The sequence below is a fragment of the Exophiala xenobiotica genome (genome assembly GCF_000835505.1).
Source record: "Exophiala xenobiotica strain CBS 118157 unplaced genomic scaffold supercont1.7, whole genome shotgun sequence".
Taxonomy (NCBI): domain Eukaryota; kingdom Fungi; phylum Ascomycota; class Eurotiomycetes; order Chaetothyriales; family Herpotrichiellaceae; genus Exophiala; species Exophiala xenobiotica.
The window spans coordinates 2,965,133-2,991,510 of NW_013562488.1; the positions used below are offsets into that span (position 1 = coordinate 2,965,133).

The 26,378-nt window shown below is 51.7% G+C and overlaps 9 protein-coding genes across 9 annotated transcripts; 5 read left to right on the forward strand and 4 right to left on the reverse strand.

Moving 5' to 3' along the window:
* Window positions 1-497: 497 nt before the first annotated feature.
* On the reverse strand, window positions 498-2,453 carry PV05_11801 (uncharacterized protein). The gene is made up of 2 exons (XM_013455318.1): window positions 983-2,453; window positions 498-930 (listed from the first exon to the last, which is right to left on the reverse strand). The coding sequence occupies exons 1-2, from the start codon at window positions 2,363-2,365 to the stop codon at window positions 745-747; spliced, it is 1,569 nt and encodes a 522-aa protein (XP_013310772.1). The 5' UTR covers window positions 2,366-2,453; the 3' UTR covers window positions 498-744.
* Window positions 2,454-3,558: 1,105 nt separating this feature from the next.
* Window positions 3,559-5,356, reverse strand: PV05_11802 (uncharacterized protein; the record flags this gene model as incomplete). Its single annotated transcript, XM_013455319.1, has 4 exons — window positions 3,559-3,922; window positions 4,012-4,914; window positions 4,964-5,148; window positions 5,204-5,356. The coding sequence occupies 4 exons, from the start codon at window positions 5,354-5,356 to the stop codon at window positions 3,559-3,561; spliced, it is 1,605 nt and encodes a 534-aa protein (XP_013310773.1).
* Window positions 5,357-7,547: 2,191 nt separating this feature from the next.
* Window positions 7,548-9,524, forward strand: PV05_11803 (uncharacterized protein). The gene is made up of 2 exons (XM_013455320.1): window positions 7,548-8,206; window positions 8,262-9,524. Exons 1-2 carry the CDS (start codon window positions 8,018-8,020, stop codon window positions 9,312-9,314), a joined length of 1,242 nt encoding a protein of 413 aa, XP_013310774.1. The 5' UTR covers window positions 7,548-8,017; the 3' UTR covers window positions 9,315-9,524.
* A 1,275-nt stretch (window positions 9,525-10,799) lies between these two features.
* Window positions 10,800-12,270, forward strand: PV05_11804 (uncharacterized protein). Its single transcript, XM_013455321.1, has one exon. It carries the CDS (start codon window positions 10,919-10,921, stop codon window positions 12,182-12,184), a length of 1,266 nt encoding a protein of 421 aa, XP_013310775.1. The 5' UTR covers window positions 10,800-10,918; the 3' UTR covers window positions 12,185-12,270.
* A 231-nt stretch (window positions 12,271-12,501) lies between these two features.
* On the forward strand, window positions 12,502-14,553 carry PV05_11805 (uncharacterized protein). The gene has a single exon (XM_013455322.1). It carries the CDS (start codon window positions 12,818-12,820, stop codon window positions 14,501-14,503), a length of 1,686 nt encoding a protein of 561 aa, XP_013310776.1. The 5' UTR covers window positions 12,502-12,817; the 3' UTR covers window positions 14,504-14,553.
* A 789-nt stretch (window positions 14,554-15,342) lies between these two features.
* On the forward strand, window positions 15,343-18,556 carry PV05_11806 (uncharacterized protein). Its single transcript, XM_013455323.1, has 5 exons — window positions 15,343-16,347; window positions 16,403-16,661; window positions 16,714-16,927; window positions 16,976-17,031; window positions 17,084-18,556. Exons 1-5 carry the CDS (start codon window positions 16,268-16,270, stop codon window positions 18,236-18,238), a joined length of 1,764 nt encoding a protein of 587 aa, XP_013310777.1. The 5' UTR covers window positions 15,343-16,267; the 3' UTR covers window positions 18,239-18,556.
* Window positions 18,557-18,976: 420 nt separating this feature from the next.
* PV05_11807 (uncharacterized protein) lies at window positions 18,977-22,246 on the reverse strand (the record flags this gene model as incomplete). The annotated part of the gene is made up of 2 exons (XM_013455324.1): window positions 18,977-19,688; window positions 21,537-22,246. The coding sequence occupies 2 exons, from the start codon at window positions 22,244-22,246 to the stop codon at window positions 18,977-18,979; spliced, it is 1,422 nt and encodes a 473-aa protein (XP_013310778.1).
* Window positions 22,247-22,894: 648 nt separating this feature from the next.
* On the reverse strand, window positions 22,895-24,552 carry PV05_11808 (uncharacterized protein). Its single transcript, XM_013455325.1, has 3 exons — window positions 24,069-24,552; window positions 23,823-23,976; window positions 22,895-23,726 (listed from the first exon to the last, which is right to left on the reverse strand). The coding sequence occupies exons 1-3, from the start codon at window positions 24,132-24,134 to the stop codon at window positions 22,993-22,995; spliced, it is 954 nt and encodes a 317-aa protein (XP_013310779.1). The 5' UTR covers window positions 24,135-24,552; the 3' UTR covers window positions 22,895-22,992.
* A 267-nt stretch (window positions 24,553-24,819) lies between these two features.
* PV05_11809 (aspartate-semialdehyde dehydrogenase) lies at window positions 24,820-26,297 on the forward strand. Its single transcript, XM_013455326.1, has 3 exons — window positions 24,820-25,085; window positions 25,134-25,373; window positions 25,427-26,297. The coding sequence occupies exons 1-3, from the start codon at window positions 25,031-25,033 to the stop codon at window positions 26,230-26,232; spliced, it is 1,101 nt and encodes a 366-aa protein (XP_013310780.1). The 5' UTR covers window positions 24,820-25,030; the 3' UTR covers window positions 26,233-26,297.
* The last annotated feature ends 81 nt before the right edge of the window (window positions 26,298-26,378 follow it).

Sequence of the window (26,378 nt, forward strand, 5' to 3'; positions counted from 1 at the left end):
TTGTGCTTTCGTGCTTTCGTGCTTTCGTGCTTCATTTTTGCTCATCTGTGCACGCTGTGAGTCACCATGGAGGCACAAATCCCTAAGACCACTACGGAGTACTAGTAATCAGTATGGACACGAGGAATTCACGATGCACGAAGGCTCGAGAGGGGTGCGGCTGGAGAATAGACTTAAGTGCCTTGGACTTACCTTAACCTACCGACCCTACCTAGTACATGCTAACTCAATGCTAGTAGGGTACTTACTTGGGCACGTTATACGAGTAAGGCCTGAGACCTCGGAACAAAAGCCGTTCGATATTAACGTAGTACTACCACAATTCTGGTATAGCGGATCCAAAGCACGGAGCACAAATAAGGTCTTTACCCTCCTGACACAAGATGGGCCAAAGCGGAATGAAAATCAATCTGCAACACCGTAGACAACAATAGGAATGGCAGTGCAGGGCAGCTGGTTGCAACTATCGCCCGTCGAGTTACATTGTAGGTCTACCTCTATAAAAAAAAGTATCTGCATCCTGTCCAGTATCCATGTATCGTCACTTTCCATTTTCACGTTCGTATGCATGTTCAACTCACTCAGCGAATGTGTGCGTCCCAAGGATGATACAGATGGTTTCTCGTTGATTTTGTCACGAGCGTGGACAGATTTCTTGGATCTTGACGGCCGGACAGCCTGGCATTTCCCATATGTCGGTTACGCGCGCAACGTAGTCCAGACGTGTACCAACTCTCTAGACGTTCAGGTCACGAAGAACATCTTCTCGACCCGTCTCGCCAGGTTGACGCAGGGTATATCGATCAGTCTCAAGAAAATATCGGCCGCCCAGACCACCATCAGCATTATTACAACAGACGCCTTCGAGAAGTCCAGCTCGAATTGGCGCATGATTTCGGGCGTTTCGAGGTCAGGTGTTCGTGGGAGAATCTGGGACTTTCGTTAGTTCGATCACGTCTGACGAAGTTAATGCGGAACGTACCGAGTAGCCAAGGGTATGAATGATCGGGCCGTGCATTACGTACAGCGGGAAGCTGATTTTGCCGAGATATTGTATCGGAGCAAAGCAAAATACCCGGTTTCGAAGGACGTCTAGGCGGCAGGCCGACCAGATGATGAGGACAGCGCCGATGGTCGGCCAGAAGCGGTGCTTTTGTGTGAAGCAAGTGGGAATGTAATGAGTGAGGGTGACGTAACCTGGTGTTGCGTGGCCAGCGGCGTCGGGGTATGAGAGGAGGAATAGCGAGCAGCAAAACATAAGCGTATAAAAGATACTGGATGCACATTTGAGGCTTCGAGACGATAATTGCCCAGCGATGGAGGAAAGGCGAGAAGGGTTCGAAAGCCGTATGATATCCAATTCCGCAATTATCGCACCAGCCCAGAACGGGCACAGCTCCCACCGGTCCCATGAGACTCCCCAGACCATGAGCGCCGAAAGGGTCGAAAGGCGAAGTCTCGTCGACATCCTCGCGACCATCATCTGACTGAGGAAGAGAGCCATGCTGCAACGAAACTCGGCAGGAATGGTCCAGAGGTGACGGTCCAGTTCAATCGATCCGGCATATAGTGACCAGTCGAATACGTCGATGAAGATGAGTATCTGTTGCAGCCAGTCGGTGAATTGTAACCAAAAATAAGGCTGAGTATAGCAGTGGTCTTCGCGTAGCGTGCGCATCTGGTTGGCAAACTCTTCCGTGAGCTCGTACAGATTGAGTTGGGCCAAACATATGACAAGGAATGTGGATGCGAAGCATGGTAAGAAGAGTCGCAGTCCACGTCGGAAAACGGCGGAGCTCATGGTCGTCATGAGCTGCTCGTGACTTTGTGACCGCATTAACCTGATAGGTTTGTAGCTGAGTGCATAGCCTGAGATGACGAAGAATATTGCCACCATTGGCGGGCCACTGTATAACAATCGAACTATAGGTAGACGGAGGAATTCCTTGTTGGCTTCTTGACCTTGGGGGTTGGCTTCTGAACCCGTGTTTGCACCCCAGGCATGGCCAATGTCGAAAGTGCCATATGTCAAGTGGCAGATGACGACGATGAACGCGGCAAGACCTCGCATGCCATCCAGGAAAGCTGTCGGTGGGAGAGTGTCAGGTTTCCCAGAGCCACTCTGGCGACGAGGCTGAAGGAAGCTCGGTAGCAACAGATGAATTATCTGGGCGAGAAACCGACCAAGATGTCGTATGGGTAAACAAGGCCAAATGAGGAGGAGCTTGTAAGTGGTGCGAGGCCTGGGCAACCTCGTGGTAGGGGATAATTCTTCTTCATCCTCGTGGTAGAAGTCCCGTTTCTCACTGAGAAGGCCGACTTGAGATTCATCCGTGCTAGTTCGGGAAGAGTCGCTGCAGCTCATGATTCCGGCCCGGGTGAGCAAACATCTCGAATGGTAAGAAGAAAGACAGGTCTAGGACGATTTGATGGGAAGGCACAAGATGAGCGGCAGCAACAAAATTCGTAGGGCAATCACGTTAACCAAGCAAGTGCGCACCAGGGTGCAGGGATGAGTACTACCATAATATGCACTCCGAGCAACGAACGCCATTCCCAGTCGCAATCTCAAGGATTTGATGGGCGATGTTTCTCCACATAAATCCACTGCGTATCGCTTGCCCGTGCTGATCCAAGGTCTGAAACAGGGTCAAGCCCACTCCCGTTCGCACACACGCACTCACCGGCTGAGAGGAAGCATACTATGGTAGTTCGTCCAACACATCAATCATAGGGCTATAAACACGAGTAAAGATGGTCTTCGAGGTCTTGAACAAGGCTGGAGCTGCAGGTAGTAGCACTAAAAATAAGAGTCGGCGTTCATGGTTCGAGAACCCGATCTTTGGCTGTCCCTGCGCGTTGGCGACGTCGAGCAAGTTTCGACCAGCGTCTGTCCAAGAGTTGTTGGTCGGTTATGTTACTCGTACTGAAGACTGGGCAGTCCGCCTCATGTTTGATGAAAGGGTACTCTGTACGGAGAGATTGACGGTTAATGATGTGTGTGATTGAACGTGTTTTTCGCATCCCTGTCGATCTGTTTCATTTCTATCCGTACTGATGATGAGCTTTGACGCGTCTGTCTAGAAGGGCAGGTTGTCCGAACCCTACCTAGAGATTTCTGCACGTGAAGCTGCACAGTGAGAATCAAATCTCGCAATGTACTCAGGTCAGGTATTTACCTAGGTAACATTGGCACAATGAATTCTCTAACCAGGCACTCAAAGCCTCAAAGCTTGCGAGTCGTGTTCCCTCTTCCTGCCAGCAAACGTCTGGGCCTTGTGGTCATCAACGGTAAATTTTGACCTTGTCACACTGCCAGGCGCGAGATGTTCACGCGACAGTGGCAACCCTTTCATCTTCATTTTCAGCATCACTTTTTACGTACATCGGTTCCTGCATCCGTCATAGAAGAAAAGTACAGTCAACATATCCAAGTACCACTCGTGTTCATCATGGCGTCTGCTCACCAAATGTGTCTCCCCTTTGGACAACTCTGAGGTCCCAAGCCCAAGCCTGTGGACTTCTCTAACCTGGAATTTACTCCGGATTTGTGAAGATTCAGACACCCCGAACTTGCTCAACAATGTCGCCCTCAACGACAGGGCCATTGTAACGCCCTCGAAGGTATCCGAAATAGCTTGCGATTCCGATGATCATGGTGCCTCCCCACAAGAGACAGGACCAGTTCATGGTTTGTGCCGACAAAGCCGTCCGGTCCGCCGGGAAAAAGCTGAAGACCATGACAATGGCAATCCAACTGAGACCGAAGACGTTGCAGAAGATGCCAAAAACTCGTCCCAATCTCCATGGCCCATAATGGATAGACGAAGGGTGGAATATCTTCTTATGCAGCAGTAAAATCATGGGTAAGGTATAGCTGGAAAGATATCCTGAAACCACCAATGAGGCAACGGCATTGAAGCTACAACTGGTCAGCACAATATCTTGTAGACTCACAAGCCAGGTGACGAAGCCAATGAGGGGCATCAGAGCTCGGGAAGAGAAACTCACGCAGCACTGGAACCAATATTGATCAAACCCAACAACATCGTGATCATGACTGAGAGCCCAACCGAGTACAGGGGCAATTTCGTCCGAGGCTCGACTTGAGAGATGAACCGTGAGCCAGGCAGTCCATTGTCCCTTGCAAAAGCCCACATCATTCGCGAGGCGGCTGCCAAGACAGCAATGGTTGCAAATATCATCAATGAAAGGACCACAGCACTCATGGCTGTGGCTCCTGCGTTCGTGTTGACGGCCTGGCGGAAGATTTCGATGAAAGGAAAGCCGGTCGGCGTTGAGAGCGCGCTCTCGATGTCTCCGATGCAAAACAGGATTGCGATTAACATACTGAACCCCATCGCACCGTTCAAGCCAATTGATGCCACCAAGGAATTTGGTACAACTGTGGACGCATTGATGATCTCTTCGGACATGTGAATGGCTCCATCGGCACCCACAAAAGCAAAAACCGTGGTAATCAACCCCACAAAAAAGGAGGTGCCCTTGTCGTATCCTCCGGAGTTGAGATACTTGACGAAAACGTCGTGGGCAGATCCATGCGGCGCAAGATAGACCAGAGTGATGAGCACTCCAAAGAAGCCAACAATATGCACGATCAAGACGGCGCCCTCGATTTTAGGCAGCTGCTTCGCCAGGTACGTGTTAAAGAGCAACGCCACAGTGATCACTGCAAAAAGCAGGAGAGTTCCATGCCAGCGATGGAAGTCATAGCTGGGGTAGTTAAGCACGAGCAGCCCCTGCATGATGGTACCACCGAGATAAGCAGCCGATGCGAGACAAGCTTGCCATGAAAGAACGGACTGCCATCCCGTAACGAACGACAGGAAGTTGCGACAAGACTTCGGAGCAAACAGAAACGTCCAGTGATACTGGCCGCCTGCTGTGGGCGCCCTGCACAGGTCAGCGCGCAAGTCATCATCAGGACGTCCGATTGGCCTACATTGAAACCATCTCGGCCAGAGAAGCAACAACAGTAAAGTACCCAACCCAGCAGAAGAGAAACCCGTACACGAGTCCAGCTGGGCCTCCGTCGGTCAATCCATAAACGAATACCGTTAGGAGTCCCTCCCAGGTTATCATAAGCGTGCAGGAAAAGCCGAGCATGCTCATAAAGCCAAAGTTTCTCTGTGAAGTGTCAGTCATATTCTCCCGGATCACTTGGAGCATGTTGCATTCCCACCCGCAGTTCTTGACGCTTGCCGAGTCTCGCCATCTCCTGCTCATCCCGATCGACAGACTTTTCGACATTGCGTGCCATTTCAGACGAAGTTCTGGAGTGGTGAATCTCAGAAGCATATTTGCTGCCACTCTTCATTGCGTATGAGTCGCCCATCTTGCACTTCGAGAACGAACGCGATATTCTCTTTTCAGCAGATGAATAGCGGCCGTGCGGCGTGATTGCAATAAATTGAGAACTCAATATGTGAGAATACTGAAGGAACGACGAAAGACCAGCAAGATACTAGTATCTCAAAAGATCAGAAAATCAGAAGTGCAACATGTGCACAGGACGGTCCATCTAATTTACCTGCCGAACGGCAGATGGAAATCTACGGATCAATGAGTACTGCACGACCCAAAAGACCCTAGATACAAGAATGCGCCATGCGTTGAGAAACGGATCAACCCATTGCGATACTGGAACCATGCATCGTTCACGGGTTGGTGGTCGGTGCGCAATGCGGATGTTTGACGACCAATGTCGGTGACCAGGGTCCAGAACGCCTCTCAAGCGGCATGCAAGCCCCCGACGGGGATGGTGGCTCAAAAAGGCCAATATCCCCGGATGGTCTCGAGCGTCACTTAAAAGATGGCTTGCATGAGTGTCAGCCTTCTACGCGAGAGCTTGTACTCACATGCTATTGTTGTACGAGTAAGTGGGTCCACAGGGTATAGTTATTGCCCGATATCACGTATTCATTTGACTCTGTAGGTGTGTCCCGCCGAATATGCAGCAAGGAACTTGACAGCCAGCAAAATCCATTGCCAATATTGCCTGGAAGGACATAGCATTCCAACATTGTAGCTTGGAAGCCATGGACAAACCCCTTACTACTTGTTATGATGGTAAAATGGGCAGATGAGGCCCGAGATTCTGCGACGAACCTGACGGGGATGATCTGCCAAAGTGATGGCAGCTTACCGGTGTGACGGAAATGCAATTCGTGCAGCTCGCTAGGCCGCGCTCGTCCCAACGTTACAATAACCCCGGAGAGTTCCTGGCATCATTGTTGGATTTCACAAAACTGCTCAAGCCCCAGCCAGTGTCATTTCCTGTGAAGCCACAAATCACTCAATTTGGCTGATACATATATGAGACTTGGGTGGGACGCGATCAACGCTCTCCGCGACTCTGTACGCGATGGGACCTCCCTCTCTTTTCTCCCCCGAACCATTACCAGGTAGCACGAAGCGAACAGGTTGCGACAGATCGCCTAAGTCGAACGGATTCATGCTTGCGTCAGGTCTTGCGATGAGCAGGGATCAACAACGCAGGGCACGCTGGTCTCTCTCGAGACGGTATCAGCAGGCTTTCATTTTTGCATTTGGTTTTCGCCGACCAACCACCCATCATGAGGGAGACTGACACAGCAATCTCAGTCCTCGAGCTGTCTACAAATTATCCACCGCCGAAAGGAGGTTTGGCGGCCTCTCTTTGAAAGGAAGTGCTTGAATGTGCCAACTGCAGGGAGCCATTTTTTTGTGATAAGCCCCTGACCAGCATTCATTTTAAGCTTCATCACACGCTACTGTAGCTACAAGTAAGCACAGAGGCGTGCTTTGCGACACGCGATCAGTGGCTCCTGTCAAACCGTTGGAGCATTCGTGGCCAAGTCCCTCGTCATGTACGGAATATGCCTTAGAAACGAGGTGCCTCATGGTTGACCCAAGTATTTGATCCGAAATCACCAGAAGACCTAGAACGCCGTCTGAGCTGTCAACCAGACAAATGCTTGCATATGCGGGGAGCAAATACGACGTAGGTGTCTCAGCCGTCCTGGTGATCACTTCAATGTGGATCATCCCGGCAGCTCCTGGAGTATCGAGCCAAAGATGAGGCATGGTGGGCATCACCAATGCGATAGGTGGCATTGACACTTTTGCACCCGAAGCCATCCTGCGTGTCTGTTCAACTGACTGTCGAAGCGATTAGGGAACTGTGTTGGTCGAATGAGGACGAGTTAAGCAATGTCTGGCCACCATCCGCCCCAGCGATCTGCGCTACTTGTTTAGCTTGCATGGGTGCTGTGAACGGTTGACCAAACACCAATGTCCGGCACTGAAAGACTAAGCTCTTCCCCCGGCATACCATGGCACTATGTACTTTGGTAGCACCGGGAGGGACCATCGCCCCCAGAGAAAACTTGGTCGTTTTGGAGTGGGCCTTGGGAGATCGTTACCGCTTAAATCGGGGCTGCCACAAGCGGCGTCTGGGAACACGACCTCCGCGCCCCGTTAGCCCACCAAGTCCATAACCTTTTTTCAACCCATGCCAGCACTTTTGCCTGCACATCCCTCAGTAGGTTTGTTTCCGCTATACATGTGCCGAGGACCAGCAGGTCGCCGAGTGATACCCAAGGTCCTATTTGAGCATGATAGCAAGATTAGGCCATCAAGTCACAGGGGTAATGCCGAAGATCTCTGACACGAGCAGAAGGCCAGAAAGGCTGCTGCTCGTCGAAAGGGTATCCACGGTACTGATACCTTATCAGCAACCTCGATGGTCCCCTGCTTGATTTCATGCATCCAGAGCCAACCGAGAATCCATCACAATTCACGTTGCAACGTCTTTCACTAACCCCGGCTTCGAATCACCAACCTTGATCGTTTGCAAGACAGTTCTTCTTCCCCCTAGATGGTCTTGCTCATCGGGTTTTCTACTTGTTCTCGGGGACTTCTCAATGCGCCCATTCGCTTTCAGAGGCATTGAGATTTCAACGTCCCGAGGGAAGAACTGGTCCCCGTTCAAGCCTCCAGACACTATTCTTCCAACATGGCGACGGCACGGGCTCTTATCGCTCGAACGCCCGTGATATCAGCTACAGCAAAAGGACCCGTCGTCAACCTAGTATCATGGGTCGCGTTGGCAACTTTGTGTCTGGCCGTTATTACCGTCCTCATCAGCAAGCTGGTGGTGTTGCGGAGGCTGATGTGGGCAGATAGCATTATCACGACGGCCATGGTATGCACGAGGCTCCGTCAGTGTGTAGGCTATGCGACAAGGCTAACATGTGCAGCTTTTTTCAATCGGCTTCACCATTGCGATCAACAACCAGGTCAGCAATGGGCTTGGGTCACTGCTCTCCAGTGTCTCACAAGAAGAATATGAGGGGTTTCAAAAAGCCGGCTATGCTTGGAATATTTTGTACATCTGGAGCTTGGCCTTGGGCAAGCTTTCAACATTGTCACTTCTGATTGCGTTGGCGCCAAACAAGTCATATCACCGAATGCCCATGCGGGCTGTGGGAGGTATCATCCTTGTGTGGGCGTTTACCGCGGTCTTTTCCAGCGCCTTTCAATGCGATCTACCACACCCATATCTGATCACGACGGGTAAATGTTTCAGCCAGACCGGCTTCTGGGATGCGTTCGGAGTCATCGACATCCTCACCGACGTGGCCATCATGGCTTTGCCGATGTTCTTGGTCTACAACTTGCAGCTTGTGACGAAGAAGAAGATTGCTGTCTGCTTCGCTTTCTCGTTCAGAATCGGTGCAGTCGCGTGTACGGTGTGGCGGCTGACTGAAATCCATCGCTTCTTCGAGCGTGGCACTGATGTCACGTTCAACAGCTGGCTTCCCACGATTGCGACGATCCTCGAAGTGTTCTTCAGTGTTTTCTCTGCGTGCGTACCACATCTACGACCCTTCATGGACTCCATCCAGGCAGGATACTTGTCTGGAGTCGTCCAGGAAGATGGACGCTTCGGATATGGAAATGACAGTTATCTTATGGGCAAGACGGCTCAGAGCAAAGCCATCTCGGCTGTCCGGAGTCAGGCACTTACGAGTGACGTTCGAGGCGAGAGCCTTGATCTTCCTCGTCAAGGTACTACATTGGCCGATACGGGAGAACGTGGGATTGGACAGGCGCTCACGAGCAGTTCCCGCGTCGTCATCCACAGCGGACGTGGTGGCAAGGCGCAGAAGGACGATATGGATCCAAGACCAGAGCGCAACAGGAGTGACAGTATTAATTCCAACGGGGGTCGAAGCGACGGAAGTGATGGGAGCAAAGCGATGATTATCAAAACTACGAAGGAATGGAGCATCTCCTATCAAGACGCTTAGACCTATATATTCTTGGAGATTGTTCCCTGCAAAACGGAACATGGGCCTGGTGGCGTGGGACATTGGAAGGCGCTGGACGTTATGCGGTGCGTCGGTGATCCGGTTACACAAAATGGGCCCGCATTGGGAGGTGTGGATGACCAGCAAAGGCGCATGGGCCGTGAACACGACTATGATGGATAGGCGGGACAGGACTTCTGTACAGATATGATTGAAAGCCCACCAAAGTGAGGAATTTCTCCTCTCTTCATGGGTTGATCCGGCGCTCGAGACGGCAAGGAGAATTGACTGATCCTGGAATCGGAATCAGGATCTTGTCACTTCTCCTGCATCTTTTGGAATGCATGCAGCGGCTGATAATGTGCCCGCGGTCCAGGATCATGGGCGATATCATACTGGACATGCAAGGGCAAGTCCTCGCAAGGGTTTACGCAGTACCAGCGCTCCTCCATCCACCTTCAACTGCCGGCATGGGCTGCAGGCTGAAAGGCATGATCCCAGTCTCCCAGTGTTGACCCACCAGCTTGATCAGCCACATGCACGCAGGCCAAATGCCGCCGCCAATGCAACAGCCATCAAGTCGAACCGTGCAATGTCAGAGATCGTGTGCATTTCCCCGATACCACGAGCCAGCCCATGAGGCCGGTTTCTCGTAACTTTTGCCTGATGTAGGGTAATGCCTGTCTCAGGGGTAGAATCAAGACGCAACTTGAGACTATCACTGCAGTAGCAAATTGGTCTCGGCCCCCGTCACAACTTGCCCCGTCCAGTCCAGGCTTTGCGTAGTCCCGGAAATGCTTGTGGATGCTTGTCCAAGATACGAGTAACATGCTCGTTCCTGCATTTGCCGGCATACAGTAGCTTGGTGGTTCACCTTGCATTCTGCCGACTTGCATATGGGTGGCGGAGAAAAAGCAACTTCCTCAAATATTCCTGTGGATGGACCGGTCGATGTGACGATCATCAAGCTGGCAGCTCGCGCGCCCGTCACCGGCTTCGGAATGGTAAGATTTACCACTCAATGTGGTCTCAAAGCGTGTCTTCCCTTACCACCACGAAAGGGAGCCGAATTGCAGCCAACTTGAGAGGATGTTCCCTGCGCTGCGCATGACCTACTCCAGCACAGGCGAGTATCGTGGTGATTGTGACTTTTGACCTAGGTGCCTACCTACCAACCTTTTGTCTGGCGCCATTGAAGGATAGCACCATGGAACAGCAGTAAACGACGTCATGGCTATCGTTGAGCTCGCGCGGACCTTGCCTTACTATATGCGCAAAAGACCGAAGCCATGGATGGCCATCAATCTCATTGAACAGCTCATCTTACAGGTTGTCCGCGTCTGCAATGTTGGGCACGTAAGTATAATGGGGTCATCATGGGGTCATCAGGTCAAGGCCGATACGAGACGCCGCAAGAATAAAGCGGAGTTCTTCCAGTTGTTCCCCTCATTTCAATGGATCAATTCCGAGGCTGTTGAATTGACGGGGGAACGTCGACGAAGAGGCTCTTTTGACGTTCAACCTCTTGGGTACTACTAAGTTAGCATTCGTGCTCTCACCTGACGACCTACTGCCTTGAAGATACACCGATCATTGACGTAACAATGGCACCACCCTTTCGAGCCGACCAAGTTGGCTCTCTTCTACGACCCAGGAGCCTCGTTGAAGCGCGAAAGAAATCGACTTTGAAATGGAACCGTCTACGGGCTGGACCTTCGGCAGACGCATCCATGAGCGACGGCAGTACTGGCACAACCGACGAGTCCAGTGATCCTCTGATAACACTCAGAAATGAGCAAGAGTCCGCCATCAGGGATGTCGTCAGCGAACAGCTCCAGCGCAATATCCTCCCAATCGTGACCGGCGAATTTGAACGTGGCATCTTCTACGGGAATTTCTTCGAATCCTTGAGCGGTTTCGAGGTCCGCTATACGCCCATGGAAGACTTTAAAAAGGATTTCCCCACCAATCGTCCCCTGGCGAAATGGGGAGTCCCGGGGCGCGACGCTGGGTATCCGACAGCGAAGAAGGTCACGCTGGAAAAGTCCGCCTATCTGGACGACTGGCTGTTCTTCCGCAACTTGCTTCCCGAAGATCAGGTCAAGAACGCAAAGATGACCGTGCCACCGCCTGGATGGTGGCACATTCAACTAAAACAGCCATTTTCTCCGGACTTGTTTTCCTCGGACGAAGCCCTTTTGGCCGATTTGAGTGCCGCTGTGAGGAAGGAGATCATGACGCTTTATGACCACGGCCTTCGTGCGGTCCAGGTCGACGACCCGAACCTTAGTTTCTTTTGCGATGAAGAATGGATCGCGACTTGTAAGGCCGAAGGGGTCGATCTCGACCGTTTGCTCGAATTGTATATCAAATCGCACAATGATGCGATCCGTGACTTGCCCTCAGATCTGCATGTTGGCGTTCACATCTGCCGAGGCAATTTTCCCAACGGAGTCGGATTGGCCAGCGGCTCTTATGAGCGGATTGCCAGGAAATTGTTCAATGAGACCGAGTATAAGTTATTCTACCTGGAATTCGATAGTCCTCGGGCGGGCGATTTCACGCCGTTGAAGCATTTGCCAGTCGACAAGGCTGTGGTGTTGGGCGTGGTCACGACCAAGTATGCCGAATTGGAGGACTTGAATGAGTTGAAAGAGAGGGTGTACCAAGCTGCGGACGCAATTGCGGAGGGACAGGGTAGGGCAAGGGAGGATGCGCTCAGAGATAATCTTGCGGTGAGTCCTCAGTGTGGGTTCGCTAGCGACCACAGTGAAGGTGGCGTGGGCATGAGCAGAGAGAGGATGTGGGAGAAATTGGAGCTGGTCAAACGGCTCTCGGAGGAGATCTGGCCTGGGTGGAACGAGAAGTAGGTGTGTGCGGCGAGGGAACTTGAGGAGTCAGTGGGAAGTGACAAAAAGTTATGTACCGTCGAAATGGCATTTGTCGGATATCTGCTTAGGAATAATATCTGTTGTAATGACAGATACTTAAATATTCTCTCGGTGCCTAAAATCTTTTGCCTATGTGCCGTGCAGGGGTAGTATGCCCTGTACATGTAAGCCTGTGCGTTGATCTTTTTCTGGAACTCAACTGTCAGGCAACTCACTTTTTGCCTTATCGAAGCGAGGATCTTTTGGTCACGGTGAGTCAGTCTTCTTCATCTAAGATTGTCAGAAAAGTCCCGATGCTTCACATACCACTGTATACGAGGATCTTTCACGGGAAAGCCTCCAGTACATATCTAAGCATATCAGAATCTAGTGGGTATCTGGTGTCCAGGTGAGAAACTCAATCTCCCCTCCAACTACTATGTCATCAGGCCCCCAATACGACTGGACGCGCAACGTCGACATATTCGTCTCTGGTCAGCTTCAACTTGGAACACCATCCATGCGAGATCTAGTAATCGTTTCAAGTCAACAGCATAAGAATTGAACTGTCTGGGCCAAGGCTGGTGTCGCGCGTGAGTCCAACAAACAGTGGTATCGACATCCGGCTTCAATATGAAGATAGGACTTTACATCGTCTTTCTCCCTTGCATTGCCTTCACCGTCTACAGGTCCTACCGACTACTCGTCAACTACATCGGCGCCCGTCGTCTCAAGCTCCCAATCGTGCTGTTGCCTATCTCCTTCGAGGACGCATGGTTCGCGCCACTCAGACCGCTATTTGCATGGGTTGAGCGGCTGCCCTGCGGACTCGGCAACTGGTATCTGTACACTGACATCGGGTGGCCGATGGTGGATGGCGGGAGGAGTGTGTCGAGACTGGGAGAGTCGTTCGTCCTGGTCACACCTACCCGCAATCAGATCATCACAAGTCACCAGCCCGCGATTGAGCGACTTTACAAGGACATGAAGACATGGATCCTGCCGGACCCGTTTGCGCAGTTCTTCACCTTCTTTGGACAGAATGTGTCGAGCTTGAACGGTCAGGACTGGCAACGTCACCGCAAGATCACGGCTCCGGCTTTCAATGACCAAAACATGCGCAATGTCTGGGACGAGTCTCTCGAGCGGGCCCGCGAAATCATCAGATTTGACAACGAAAACGTTCGAAATCTGGCAGATATCCGATCCGATTTCGAAGTTCTTGCCATGCATGTGCTCGCTGCTGTCGGGTTCGGCCAAGATAGCACCGCCTTGACGACAATTCCGCCTGGCCACCGCCTGACACTCCTAGATTCGCTAGGATTCATCCTCAAGCATGTCTTCGTGAGCATCATCTTCAACGGCATCCAGGTCCCCGACCCATTCCTCCCTCAGACGCTTCGTCGGCTCAAGCTTTCAGTTGCCGAGTTCCGCAAGTACATGCAGGAATCTGTTCTTTATCAGTTGCGCAAATCAAACCAGAAGTCTGTGGGAAAGACCACCAGTCTTCTTGAGGCTATGGTCCACGCCAACGAGGCCGAGAAGTCGCAATCCCAAGCTCAGACAGCTTCTTCCAAGCCGTCATATCTGACAGACTCCGAGCTCTATGGAAATCTTTTCGTTTTCAACTTGGCTGGATTTGAAACCACGGCAGGGACCATGACCTTCGCTCTTCCGTATCTCGCAGCACATCCTAAGACGCAAGATTGGGTCAGGGAAGAAGTCGACGCGCAGTATACTCACACTTTATCCAAGGTCAGTTATGCAGATACATACTCCAAGCTTGTTCGTGTCATGGCAGTGATGTACGAAACTCTACGACTCGCAGGACCCGCGCCGCAAATGCTTCGGATACCCACCACCTCGACGCTGCTTCCTATTGCTCCCTCGGCCAAGAAGCCTGGACACTCTCGGACCGTCATGATAGAACCCGAAACTTTGATCACTGCAGATTTCTATGCCCTGCATCTGTCGCCTCTGTGGGGTGCAGATAGATTCGAGTTCAAGCCGCAGCGCTTCGTCTCCCAGTCGAAGGACGGCGAAGATGTACTGACGGTGCCGGAAGCTGATGGTATTATGTACATACCTTGGGTGTTTGGACCGCGCGTCTGCCCGGGCAAGAAATTCAGCCAAGTCGAGTTCGTTGCGGTTGTTGCGCATGTGCTTTCAGCGTATAAGATCGAGCCAGTGAGACAGAACGGGGAAACTGAAGAAGCAGCAAGGGCGCGGTTGATGGGTGTATTGGATGGGAAGTACTTCAACATCAGTACGCATGTGAAGAATCCGGAGACAGGGGGAATCCGCTTTGTCAGGAGATAGCAGAACACCCACCCGCAGTCAAATGGAAGAAGTGCTGATCAAGCCGTCCACATGACAATTGAACACTGTTCAGAAAGTGATGGCTGACTGTGCCTAACGACCCTTGGTGGCGCTCTGGTCGACTACTCAAGATGGGTATCCGCAGCCTAATCATACCACTTTCGCATACCTATGATCTCAGGGTTATGGGCGAAGTTCGCCGAGGACAGGTTGATTGTGGACCGGGGCGCGAAAGCTGGGATATCGAGGATTCGCAAGGTACCCAGGAGCCCCGCAAGAGATGTAACATATGCTGACATGTCGATGATGATGACCTACTCGTACAAGTATCTCCCCCAGGACGCGGGTTTTTGGCCTACCACGCCTACGTAGTAAGGACCACGGGAGCGCCGAAAAGATACAGTACTGTACACAGTACACGGGACTCTTTAATACAGTAGTATTCTCGTGATAATGGAGCAACGAAGACAACATCGAATGTTCGATGAAAACTTGGCTGCGCTCGTGATCTGCAGGTACATCGTACGTACCACATTCAAGCTTCTTGTGGCTTGAAGGCCCAGGCGATGCCCAGGCGTGCCAGGCTAACTAAAGGAAGGTCCCGGTGGGCAGGTGGCAGGCTCTAGGCAGTGGCAAGCCGAGGAGGCTCTATAACCATAGGGCATCACCTGACTGAGAGGCCATTCGCGGAACTGGCGTGACTAACCTAACTAAGTTAGTACCAATATTCTGGGCAGAGTCCCGCACCGAGAGATTATTCGACGTTGTTCCCTTCGCCGTCCACTTCTTGCACAATACTGTAATGCGACCCATCATTAATCATCATGTACTGATTCATTGTCATGGGTAGCATTCTTCAGGAGCTGTCCCCGAGACAGACTGTATACTGCAGCTCTTGTTTCGCAGCAAAAGTCACCATCTCGACGTCTTCCTTGGTCGCCTCTCTCCTTGCTGACATGCAGGACTGTTGCCTCGTATCCTCCCAGGAAAACTCCCCATGGGGAGGGCAAATTGATTACGAGGTTCTGAGGAAGGAAATCGAACATTCCCACCTAGAACCACAGTAGTACCTAGTCTACTGGAGGTAACAGTGATCCATCATTGATCAAATGACCTTGTGCCAATGCTGACATCGTGGACACCGGCCTTGCGTTCGGGAGCCGCGCCTTTCCGGTAGGTTCGCAGCCTTGCATTCTTTGATATCCTGAGATCTACACAAGCTATCGAGACCGGTCACCCGAAATGCTTCTTCACGCCACAAGACGTCTGCGGCGCTTTGGCCCAGTCATTCGATTGCACGTCTGTTCTAGATCTTTGGTTATGCACTCGCCTTTCGGTACTTGCGACGGCCCTTGTTTAGCACCTACCACGGATTCCATCTTACTGGCGACCCTGTCGAAGGGGCCCAATATTCCGGATTACTCTGCACAGTATTGTGCACTGTGCGTTATGGAGCGTTGCGCCTTCACGTCATACGCTCAACTCCCTGCTCTTTGTGCTTACAGATCCCTGGAGAAATCACTCAGTCACCATCATCATTTGACATACCATGCAGTACCCCCGTCTCCTCTCGTGGTGTCATCTGTGGGCCTCCGCCATTGGAAGTAACATCACCGCTCCGGCTTCGACCACGTGTTGTACAACAATTTTCTCGGGTGGGAATCTGACACGAAGGTATAAGATCAATCGCTTCGCTTGTTCTCTCTCATCCAAGTCTGACTCGAACAATAAACAACAAATTGCGACTCAACCTACGAAAGAATTATGGGGTTGATGAAGGTTCCAAAGTTCCAGATGCCCACGCGGCAATCTCTGGGGTTGACCAACTACGTCAACTACGACAGGTACGTCCTTTCTCATGCTGCCCCTTGTGTGAGCGGGAATCTCACAGACGTCCAGATACAATCCGCACGGTGAAGACTCTACTGATGCGAGAAAATCCTTGTCTCATCTCGACTACAGTCCTCTGCGACGAGTAACATGGGCGTCATTCTGGATGGGCATGCTCGTCTCAATGGGAGGCTTCATCTTCGGATATGATACTGGTCAGATCTCCGGTTTCCTGGAGCTGCCAGATTTCCTCGACAGATTTGGCCAGCACCACAGTGATGGCACAGCTTACTTCAGCAACGTCAGATCCGGTCTCATCGTAGGAATGGTCAGTGACACGCCCATACTGTTTTGCACGATCTTCTGCTAACCATACACAGCTCTCAATCGGTACATTGATCGGTGCTCTGATTGCGGCTCCAATCGCCGATGTCATTGGCCGGAAGCCCTCTGTCACGTTTTGGTGCTGCATCTTCTCGGTCGGTAACATTGTCATGATTACATCCGAGCACCACTGGTATCAAATGATGATGGGTCGTTGGGTTGCTGGCCTTGGTGTCGGTGCCTTGTCTTTGCTGGTACCAATGTATATGGGTAAGTAGGAGCTATCAATGTCGCATGATACGATGCTGATTGTTACAGCCGAGACCGCTCCTCGACACATTCGTGGATCCTTGATCAGCACATACCAACTCTTCGTAAGATTTCTACCTCACCGTCGCTTTCGACAAAAAATTAACGCAAATCCAGATCACCTTGGGTATCTTCTTGGCCGCGTGTATCAACTATGGTTGCTACGAACACCAAAGAAGTAGCTCGGCCTCGTGGCGTATCCCCATGGGTCTTGCTTTCGTGTTCGCGTTCATTTTGGGCGCGGGCATCCTAATCTTCCCGGAGACACCTCGATACCTCTACCGCAAAGGCAAGAAGGACGAAGCCAAGCGGGTTATGCTCAAAGTATACGGCGCTCAGGAGAACCATTATAGCGTCCACGTCGAGCTGGAAGAGATCGAAGCCAAACTTCGCGCCGAAGCCGTACATCAAGGAGTCGTCCAGGAATGGATCAACATGTTCAGAGCTCCCAAGATGGCATATCGTATCCTTCTTGGCATCGCCCTCCAGATGTTCCAGCAATTGACTGGCGCCAACTACTTCTTCTACTACGGTACGGTGATCTTCAAGGCTACCGGTATCAACAACTCTTTCGTCACTCAAATGATCTTGAACGGCATCAATTTCGGCACTACCTTCTACGGACTGTACATCGTCGAGCACTACGGTCGTCGTAGGTCGCTCATCGTCGGGTCGTTCTGGATGTTCCTCATGTTTATGATCTTCGCCAGTGTCGGCCACTTCTCCCTGGATCGCAACGATCCCCAGAGCACAGAATCCAGTGGTACGGCAATGATTGTTATGGCCTCATTTTTCATTTTTGGCTTCGCAACAACTTGGGGACCGATGATCTGGACCATTTGTGGCGAGTTGTATCCTTCTCGCTACCGCGCCAAAGGTATGGCCTTGTCCACCGCATCGAACTGGTTCTGGAACTTCCTTCTCGCCTTCTTCACCCCTTTTATCACCGCCGATATCGATTTCTTATACGGTTATGTCTTTGCTGGCTGCAACATCCTAGGCTTGTTCCTCATCTACTTCTTCGTCATTGAAGGCCAAGGCCGGACCCTCGAAGAGATTGATACCATGTACATCCTCAGTGTCAAGCCATGGGACAGCCGGAAATGGGCTGCACCCCCGCCAGAAGAGATTGCCAAGATTAGGAGAGAAGCCGGTACCGAAAATGGCGCTGCAGAGGCCGGAGAAATCCAGCCTGTTGCTGCTGGCGCTGCTGAACTTGCGCGAGACAGCGAGAGCACGCAAGCCGAGAAGGAGCTCGAACACCGAGAATAAGAAAAGACAGAGACCTGTCTGTTGGAGACGTGGAGTAATGGTTGCGACCGAATCGACTAGAAAGGTATAGGTAGGAGAAAGAAGAACTCTGGGTGGAGAGGAAGCATGCACAAGAATGGGAGTGGTAGAGGGAAGAAAACAGGAGTTGATACCCCCAGATGGAGGATTGCTTTGGTTTTCATGATACCACGATCGTTATGTCTATTACGCATAATACTAATTGCAAGTCACTATGTGGACTTTGCTACAACTGATACTATCTACTACTGCCCTGCAAGCATAGAAAATCTGAGATTAGGACTCCCAGCTTGGTCTGGTGCACAGTCATTCTAATACTGAGAGATTTTGTCCCTTCCTATCACGGCGCCCCCTAGGAGTTACAGTAAGCAGCTCACGTGGCCGCTTAGGACACTACCTTATAGGCGCCCCATGGCGCACTTAGGCCTAGTGGCCTAGCCTAGTGAGCCCTACGAAGCACCTCACTAACCCTAATTTAGGCTTGGGGCAGTGATGGGCAGGTATACCGAGGCGACCGAGTTATCTCACGTTTCAATTTGTATCCTTTGACAATCGTCTCCCTTCTTTGAGAGCACTTCTTTAAGCCAACCACCTCAAAAGTGTCAACTGATCCCGGCCGCTGGTCCTATTCATCTGGGGAACGTCGGCGATCCCAGAAGACCGGATTATTCATAGTAATGTGCCACACCATTGAATGACCTACCAATGCTTGCACCTCACTCATAGCACCTTCCACGCATCCCTGATCTCGCCGGCGGTCGCCACATGCGCCGTCATCGGCAATGCATGCGCACACAACATCCCATGCAAGCCCGGGACAGGATCGAAACACGCATCCTCCACGACCGTTACGATGAACCCCTGATCCGTGGCCGCCCGCGCCGTGCTCAGAACACACCCACTTGTGACTATGCCACAGACCATCAAGCTCTTCACACCGCGTGAGACCAATTCATCCATCAGCCCGCGCGACTCCAGCGCCGAGATCAGTCCCGGCGTGCGCAGGACCGTCTTCTCCCAGCCTGGATCAACGGGGGCCAACACATCGGCCTCGAACCCCAGGCCCGGCACCGCAGCGAACTTGTCCTCGTACATGCGCCACTTGGCGGCAATCTTGTTGCGCGCAGGAGGCTGTGTGATGCCGGGCCTTGTGTCGATCAGACAGTGATACACCGACATGCCCTTGCACAAGGCCCAGTCGCGCATCTGCCGCGCGATGCCGAGCACGCTGGGCGCCGCGTCGCCGAGCCTCGCGACCGCGATGTTCTGGTAATCGATCAGTAGCAAGGCCGTCTCGGAGGGCGAAACGGATAACGGGGAGGTGCTGTCGGTAGGCGAGAAGACGGCGCGGGCGGCGACGTAGGACATACTTTTTCCCTTTTCTCCTTTTTTGGCACCGGGTCCCCGGTCGGCGACGACGGCGTGTGGACGACTGCGCGAAAAAATTAAAACACAATCTCCAGGGCTACATCTAAGTGCTTCTGCGATGTACAAGCAGTGTGTTTGGGTCTTAGTGCAGGAAAGGGGGGTTTTAGACTTGCCTACCCTTGGTGGGACGTGGTGGTTTAATGCCCAATATACAGTAGGCCTTGACGAGAAGTCCCCCCGGAGATAAGTGTCATGGGGCTGGCATAACACCGACCATTGGCAGCTGCATCTCTGATTCGACAAACATGCCGACAGGAGGGACATCGCGTATGGGCTCTGGTTATCGCCGGAGAAGGAAACGGCGAATCGTACGAGCTACAGCTGGCATTCGTAAAGAACGAAACAGCGCGAGCCGGTCTGGCTGGCTTGGCCTGGGGAAGTGCGTCGTAGTGAGTCAACTTTCCAAGGGGTGTTGGGCGTTTGATTTCATACCTAGGGTATTCTTGACCACAGTCTTCAACAAGTACCAGTATAATCTGGAACCATTAAAGCGGGTAATGGACGGACATATTCGAAGCGATTGATACTTCTAGTTGCTGTATTAGCCACGCCGTCGGGCTTCAACAGCAATATCACGTGAGCAGATGGTGACTAAGGATTGGAACTAAGCCAGATTTGCACAGTAGTTATCTGCATCGCTCCACAAAAGATTTCCAACGTCAAGATTGCTCCAACTCCTGTTTAGATTTGTAGTTACAGGGTAAAGAGAAAGCATTGTGTCGGAGAAGCACTGGAGTATTACAGGACATACAATCAGCTACCCGAGAGATTGGAGGAGTTTGGCCTGCAACCGCGGCCTGATGCTTCTTTCGAATCCGGACGGCGATGCTGAATGATCAGATCACCCACGCATCGCTTGCATTTCATATCCTTACTCAAGCATACCGAAGAACATGCCGCTAACCTGAACGAAGGTTCTTCGGAAAAGCCGATGATGGCGTAAAAAAAGTCCTTTTTGCGGTTTGCGGCATGTGTGGTGGCCCTCAACCTTACCTGCTTACCCCTACCCTGCCCTTTGTTCTCACCCTCTCGTGTCAGCCTCACGTCGCGTCGTCGCCATGCGTGCGGTCCTCACGCTGTACCCTACTCTACGGCTTGGCACGAAAAGAAACCTCAGGTACCTGACCTGCCTTACCTTCTTGGAAGTGTTCTACTTGGCGAAACAAATGCCCGCAATGCCAGCTGAAAACTCGCAGGGTTGATATATTTCAAACCTCGAATTCCTGCTAACAATCGTCCCTCCGTTAGATCGGGTTATGAACTACGTGTGGGGCCGGACATTGTCTGGATAGGTAGAGATGGATTTACTGGCTGCAGACAGTTTACCCTCCTACTGAAACCCAGAAGCAATAACCCTGCCGTTGATACTACAGCATCTAGGATCCCTCCTAGACGGAAAGCTTGATTGTGAGGCAGTGTTTTCTCCATGTATCTACACATGGATTTTTTGCTCCGCTGCCCGGTGGTTCCAGATGTCGATCGAGTTCGATTCTCGGGTTTGTGACTTTTCTTTTTCTTTTTTTTTTGGGAGCCGGCAGGGCGCGACGAACGGATTTTCTTTTATTGAGCGGTGATGGCGGTGGCCGTGGGTTGTGGGTGGGTTGTGCCGCACCCCTTCTGGCGTTGCGACGGTCCTCGAGAAGCATGTTTTACGTTTGCACGTGTCCGGGCGGGAGGCAGAAAGTTCTCGCATTCTTTGACTGAGTCAGGCTGCTGCGTGAGTTCAAGGGCGTGGATGCTACTGATCAGAAAGGAAGCTGTACTAGTATCAGGTGAATCTTTTCATTGCAGCTGACCTTTCCATGCAAATAGTAAGGTGAGATCTATTCTTCAACGCGTCCTCTTCCCAAACTCCCAGCGGAACAGCCCTTTTGCAAAACTAGCAAGCAGGAAAGCGATACCGAAGGCCTCGACAATTTCTACCGGAATTCCCGCCGTACCACCAACCTCGAGGCGCGACGGCGAGGGCGACGGCTGCGCTGCTGTCCACGGGTAGACACATTCAAGTCTCCACAGCTCTTGATCTGCCAGCTGCATCAGCGAACCAAGCTCTTCACACTGCTCTGGCCCTGAGAAATGTGGCACATAGACATCTGCAACCTCGACCGTTCCTACCGCCGTACCATTGGTCCAGACGTGGCAAGCACAATTCTCCTCAATGGTGGCCGAGAAGGCCCAACGTTCTTCACACACGGCCTCATCCAGGGGGAAATTGAAGATCAAAGTCGAGGTATCACACATAACGGTGTCACCATACTGTGTCGCAATAGGTTCCGATGCACCTAATTCATCATGGGACGGGCTGCCGTGGACCCGATAATATTGGACCTTGGGTATGTTTGTCTTGAAGTAATCTCGCCAGGTCGGAGGTGGTCGTAGACTTTGGCGGAGGATCTTGTCACATTCAGGAGACGTGACATTAAAGGCTTGGAATTGCTCCCGGCAGTCCTCGCGGAAGTCCTTTGCGGCAGTCCACATTGCTAGGTCGAGTGCCCACCATGTCGCGACGAGGCCAAGGATGCCAACCATAGCGCCCGTGACCAATTTGACTACCCCCACCATAGTGAGCCTCAAGGGAGCACGGAAGTTGCAGGATCCATGACCACTTCTTGCAGATGACGAAACTACTGGAGGCGGGAGACCGGCCCCTCGGAGAACGGTGGTTTCCAAGATGACTCGTCCCCGACGCTCCTGCTGCGAAGGCCTCCCGAGGCTCATAGTCATCTTTGTACTGGGCTGGAGGCGCGGTGAACAAAGCAATATTGCATGACACGGTGAGGAACACCGATGCTCAAAGGCGATGGGTGATTTTCGACATTTTCGAGGGGTTACTGGCTGCCTGGCACAGCCTCGTTGACCTGGCACGCCTGGGGACCAGCACTTGGGGGCCGACCACGCCGAGTCGATCAGATGACTTCGATCTTGAGGAGCAAGGGAACTCTGTCGAAACGAACGCTGTCTTGCTGGATGTGCAAGGGTCTTGGACCTGGAATGGGCTCTTGGGAGGAATATGTCAGTCATTGCAGAGGCGTCAGATTTTCAGTAAATGGCTTGGAATTCTCGTGCTTGCTACCTTAGTGAACATGCTGGACTAGTCAACTTTTCCGCTGGACTCCTCGGGCAACCGTATATATAGAATCTTGCCACGGGCATTTTGGAGGCAGCGGTGGGCGAGAAACGCGGCAATTGACAATATCTTTTACTTAAACGCCTTAACAAATCCTTCACTCTGGCCGTCGCCTACAGCACACTTTCCTCTGTCGAAAGCGACTCACTTGAGGAACAAAATTGACAGGCTAGACCTGGGACTAGTTCCAGACCTGGACCTGCTTGAAAGACTTGACAACTCTGGTCTTGCTCCCTCGGGCCTGGACGCCACCAACTTCTGGAATAGAAGCTTCGTCGTTCATCTCAAGAAGAGTATCTTGCTCGGGATCGAAGCAAACGCCACGAGTGTTCTCCTCACAAAAGGGGTGAATCTCTCTCGTGTCCATATCACAGTAGAGTCTCTCAGGCAGACTCGCAAAGTCGGGACCGATATTGGTTTTGCCTTCGCAGAGGCGGACAACAGCACCAGTATTCTCCAGATTGCTTTTGATCAGTTGTGTACTGAAACCGCCGGTGCCCGGACTGGTTTCGATTCTCTTCACCAGAGCCTGCTGCAACTCTGGAACAGGGTTGTGGAATGGCGGCTTGCAGAGATCCTCGGGCCTTTGAGCCTGGTATTTTTCGCGATCTTGCAAGACCGGAGTAATGTCGAAAATGAGGCCATGCTGCTGAATACCATTTGACCCGTGACGATCCACCCAGACACATGCTCCGGCTTTGTCATATGGTGCTGGGAGAACGCTCTGGCTCGACTCGTAGGTTGCTAGTCCACAAGTCCTACCGAGGTTACCGGAGATGGCCACACTTGACCCGTTAGGGAACCGCACCTCCATCCCGGCGATACAAACAGGGTCACCCGAATTCGTGATGTAGACGTAATTCGGGTTCTCCAAAGCGGGAAAGCTATGGCTGCCGAAATGTGGAAGGAAGGCATCTGCAATTCGTCAGAAGAATGAACAAGTGAAGATAGGAATGAAAAACGAGACCCGCGCTTTGAGATGCACCAGCCTCTGAGGGAGAGAGCACTTACGTTGCCCACCTAGAAAGCGCGAAGTATCATTTGCGCCATATATTTCAACGCCAGACAGATTCGCTTGTGGCAATCCTTGCATGCCATTCACCACAGTTATTGTGGTTCCCTCGACGCTCCTGGATTGCATAGCTTCTCCAAGCTGCCAGGCGAGCTGCGAATAGTCAGAAACTTGTACGGGTGTAAGAGGGAGTAGATGGGGCATTTGATGAAATGGCACAGTCTTGCAGGGAGGTCAAAACATACAACGCCGATACCACCTCCAAAGACGATTCCAAGCACAGCGCCCATAAGAGAAAAAGCTGCGCCCATGATGATGTTGTGATAGGGAGAGACGTGGCGAGACGGTAGAGCAAAGTCAGTAGGTTGACTGGTTGGCAGGTCGAGATTTGTGTCTGGAAGACGGACAGAACGTGATTGTGTTGAGTTGAATCTTCCAAAGAGTGATTATATATATATCGACTGAGGAGAGAGAGGATGAGGATGCAGAAAGCGATCGAGGGAAGAGAGGGACGTATATATAGTATAGGAGCATCTAGGCTTTGCTGATGAAGTTGGGCATGTTGGGCACGAAGTAGCAGTACTATATCGTAGATATGGGGTCTTGTAGAAGAGTTCAGGCAGAAGCGTGAAGTTCATCCATACAACAGTGAAGAAATTCCAGGTTTCGTTGGTCGCGTTGAGACATTGTGAACATTCTGCTCTTAGGTTTCAGCGTACTATGGCACTGCCAATGGTCAGATGAAGAACGAGCCCATAAGCTCAGCATAGTGTGAATGTATGCTTCGCGATGTCTCACTCGAGTAAAAACATGATGCTCAGCTTGTGAAACACGACATGAAGATCAGAACGGAAGGTTGAGGTTGTCGTGGAGTAGTTTTGATATTCGTTCGAGGCCTCGCCGCTTTTACACTCTTGGCATGTTGCAATGGCCGCTTCTTCAAATGTTTGGCTGTGACTCAGGTGGCGATACTTTGTAGGTCTCTCGCTAAAATTATTTTCAAACCGCATCGGTATTTGCTTCCAAAGCCCGCTCACCGTGTCACTTTCACCAAGATAACAGAAACTTGAAGAAAGCGCCGAGAAGTTCGTACTCAGCAAGAAAGACCTTCAAGCAATCACTCGATACAAACTGGAGCTCAGTCCTTAGCTCTTTCTTTGACACTACCTCGACTCAATTTCTAGTCCTATTTTTCGATACTTCGAAGATGTCAAGCACAACGTCCCAACCCAAAAGAAAATGTGCTGTATTGGGCGCAACAGGTGGGTTTGCTGGATTCAAGTCAGATATGGAAACCCTAATTTGATCAGGATCTGTTGGTCAGAGATTCATACTGCTTCTGGCCGATCACCCTATGCTTCATTTACAGGCCGTGGGCGCCTCATCGAGGTCGGCTGGCAAGCTTTACAAAGACGCGGTCCGGTGGAAACAGGCAAGGCCCATGTCTACCGACCTAGCAAACCTTACGGTTCGGGAATGCAAAGCAAGTAACTTCACAGACTGTGATTTGGTCTTCTCTGGTCTGGACAGCGACGTGGCCGGAGAAGTTGGTAGGTCTTCCACGAATCCAAGCAATTCCATACTCACACATCTACTCGTCTAGAAATGGAATTCCTCAAAGCCGAGATCCCCGTCTTCTCCAATGCCAAGAACTATCGAAGGGATCCCATTGTGCCTTTGGTGGTGCCTACGGTCAACATCTCACATCTGGGGCTCATCCCTCATCAACGGAAGCACTTCGGCCTCAAGAAGGGATTTCTCGTCTGCAACTCCAACTGTGCTGTGATTGGGATTGTCATCCCTTTCGCGGCCTTACAGGCGAAGTTCGGACCCGTCGAGGATGTGGAGGTGTTTACCGAACAAGCGGTATCAGGTGCCGGCTACCCAGGTGTTTCTAGCATGGATATCTTCGACAACGTGGTTCCTTACATTGCTGGAGAGGAGGACAAACTGGAGACCGAGGCTCAAAAGATCCTGGGCTCGATCAATGCAGACGCCACTGCGTTTGAGGAGCAGTCTGGCCTCACAGTAGGCGCAACATGCACACGTGTCGGCGTCACAGATGGTCATATGGCGTTCGTCTCGCTAAGATTCAAGCAAAGACCTCCACCAAGCGCAGAGCAGGTCAAACAAGCCATGAGGGATTACGTAGCCGAGGCCCAGAAGCTTGGATGTCCGTCGGCCCCGGAGAAAGCTATCGTTGTCTTCGACGAGCCAGATCGACCACAGCCTCGACTCGATCGTGACATCTCAGGCGGTTATGCCGTCAGTGTGGGCAGAGTTCGCGAGGCTGCCAAGGGCTCACACTTTGACATCAGATTTGCATGCCTGAGCCACAACACGGTCATTGGTGCCGCAGGTTCTTCAATATTGAATGCAGAGGCGGCCATCATCCAGGGTCTGCTATGAGGAGGGTGTTCTTTTACTGTACAGGCACTAGAATGTAGCAATACAAAAAGAGACTCCCGATCATATTTCAAATGACGTCTTTATCCCGAGAAGTTCGTCTTTCAAAGAATCCGTTCTCGACGTCCTGCCAAGCGTCAAAAATCTTG

Coding starts and splice junctions, on each gene's coding strand:
- PV05_11801 (XM_013455318.1), bottom strand. CDS start 2,365: ATGAGCTGCAGCGACTCTTCCCGAACTAGCACGGATGAATCTCAAGTC. Junction 931..982: donor TTCATACCCTTGGCTACTCG/GTACGTTCCGCA, acceptor CGAAAGTCCCAG/ATTCTCCCACGAACACCTGA.
- PV05_11803 (XM_013455320.1), top strand. CDS start 8,018: ATGGCGACGGCACGGGCTCTTATCGCTCGAACGCCCGTGATATCAGCT. Junction 8,207..8,261: donor GCATTATCACGACGGCCATG/GTATGCACGAGG, acceptor TAACATGTGCAG/CTTTTTTCAATCGGCTTCAC.
- PV05_11804 (XM_013455321.1), top strand. CDS start 10,919: ATGGCACCACCCTTTCGAGCCGACCAAGTTGGCTCTCTTCTACGACCC.
- PV05_11805 (XM_013455322.1), top strand. CDS start 12,818: ATGAAGATAGGACTTTACATCGTCTTTCTCCCTTGCATTGCCTTCACC.
- PV05_11806 (XM_013455323.1), top strand. CDS start 16,268: ATGGGGTTGATGAAGGTTCCAAAGTTCCAGATGCCCACGCGGCAATCT. Junction 16,348..16,402: donor AACTACGTCAACTACGACAG/GTACGTCCTTTC, acceptor ACAGACGTCCAG/ATACAATCCGCACGGTGAAG. Junction 16,662..16,713: donor CCGGTCTCATCGTAGGAATG/GTCAGTGACACG, acceptor AACCATACACAG/CTCTCAATCGGTACATTGAT.
- PV05_11808 (XM_013455325.1), bottom strand. CDS start 24,134: ATGGGCGCAGCTTTTTCTCTTATGGGCGCTGTGCTTGGAATCGTCTTT. Junction 23,977..24,068: donor TTGGAGGTGGTATCGGCGTT/GTATGTTTTGAC, acceptor GACTATTCGCAG/CTCGCCTGGCAGCTTGGAGA. Junction 23,727..23,822: donor GCGCTTTCTAGGTGGGCAAC/GTAAGTGCTCTC, acceptor GACGAATTGCAG/ATGCCTTCCTTCCACATTTC.
- PV05_11809 (XM_013455326.1), top strand. CDS start 25,031: ATGTCAAGCACAACGTCCCAACCCAAAAGAAAATGTGCTGTATTGGGC. Junction 25,086..25,133: donor TGCTGTATTGGGCGCAACAG/GTGGGTTTGCTG, acceptor TAATTTGATCAG/GATCTGTTGGTCAGAGATTC. Junction 25,374..25,426: donor CGACGTGGCCGGAGAAGTTG/GTAGGTCTTCCA, acceptor CTACTCGTCTAG/AAATGGAATTCCTCAAAGCC.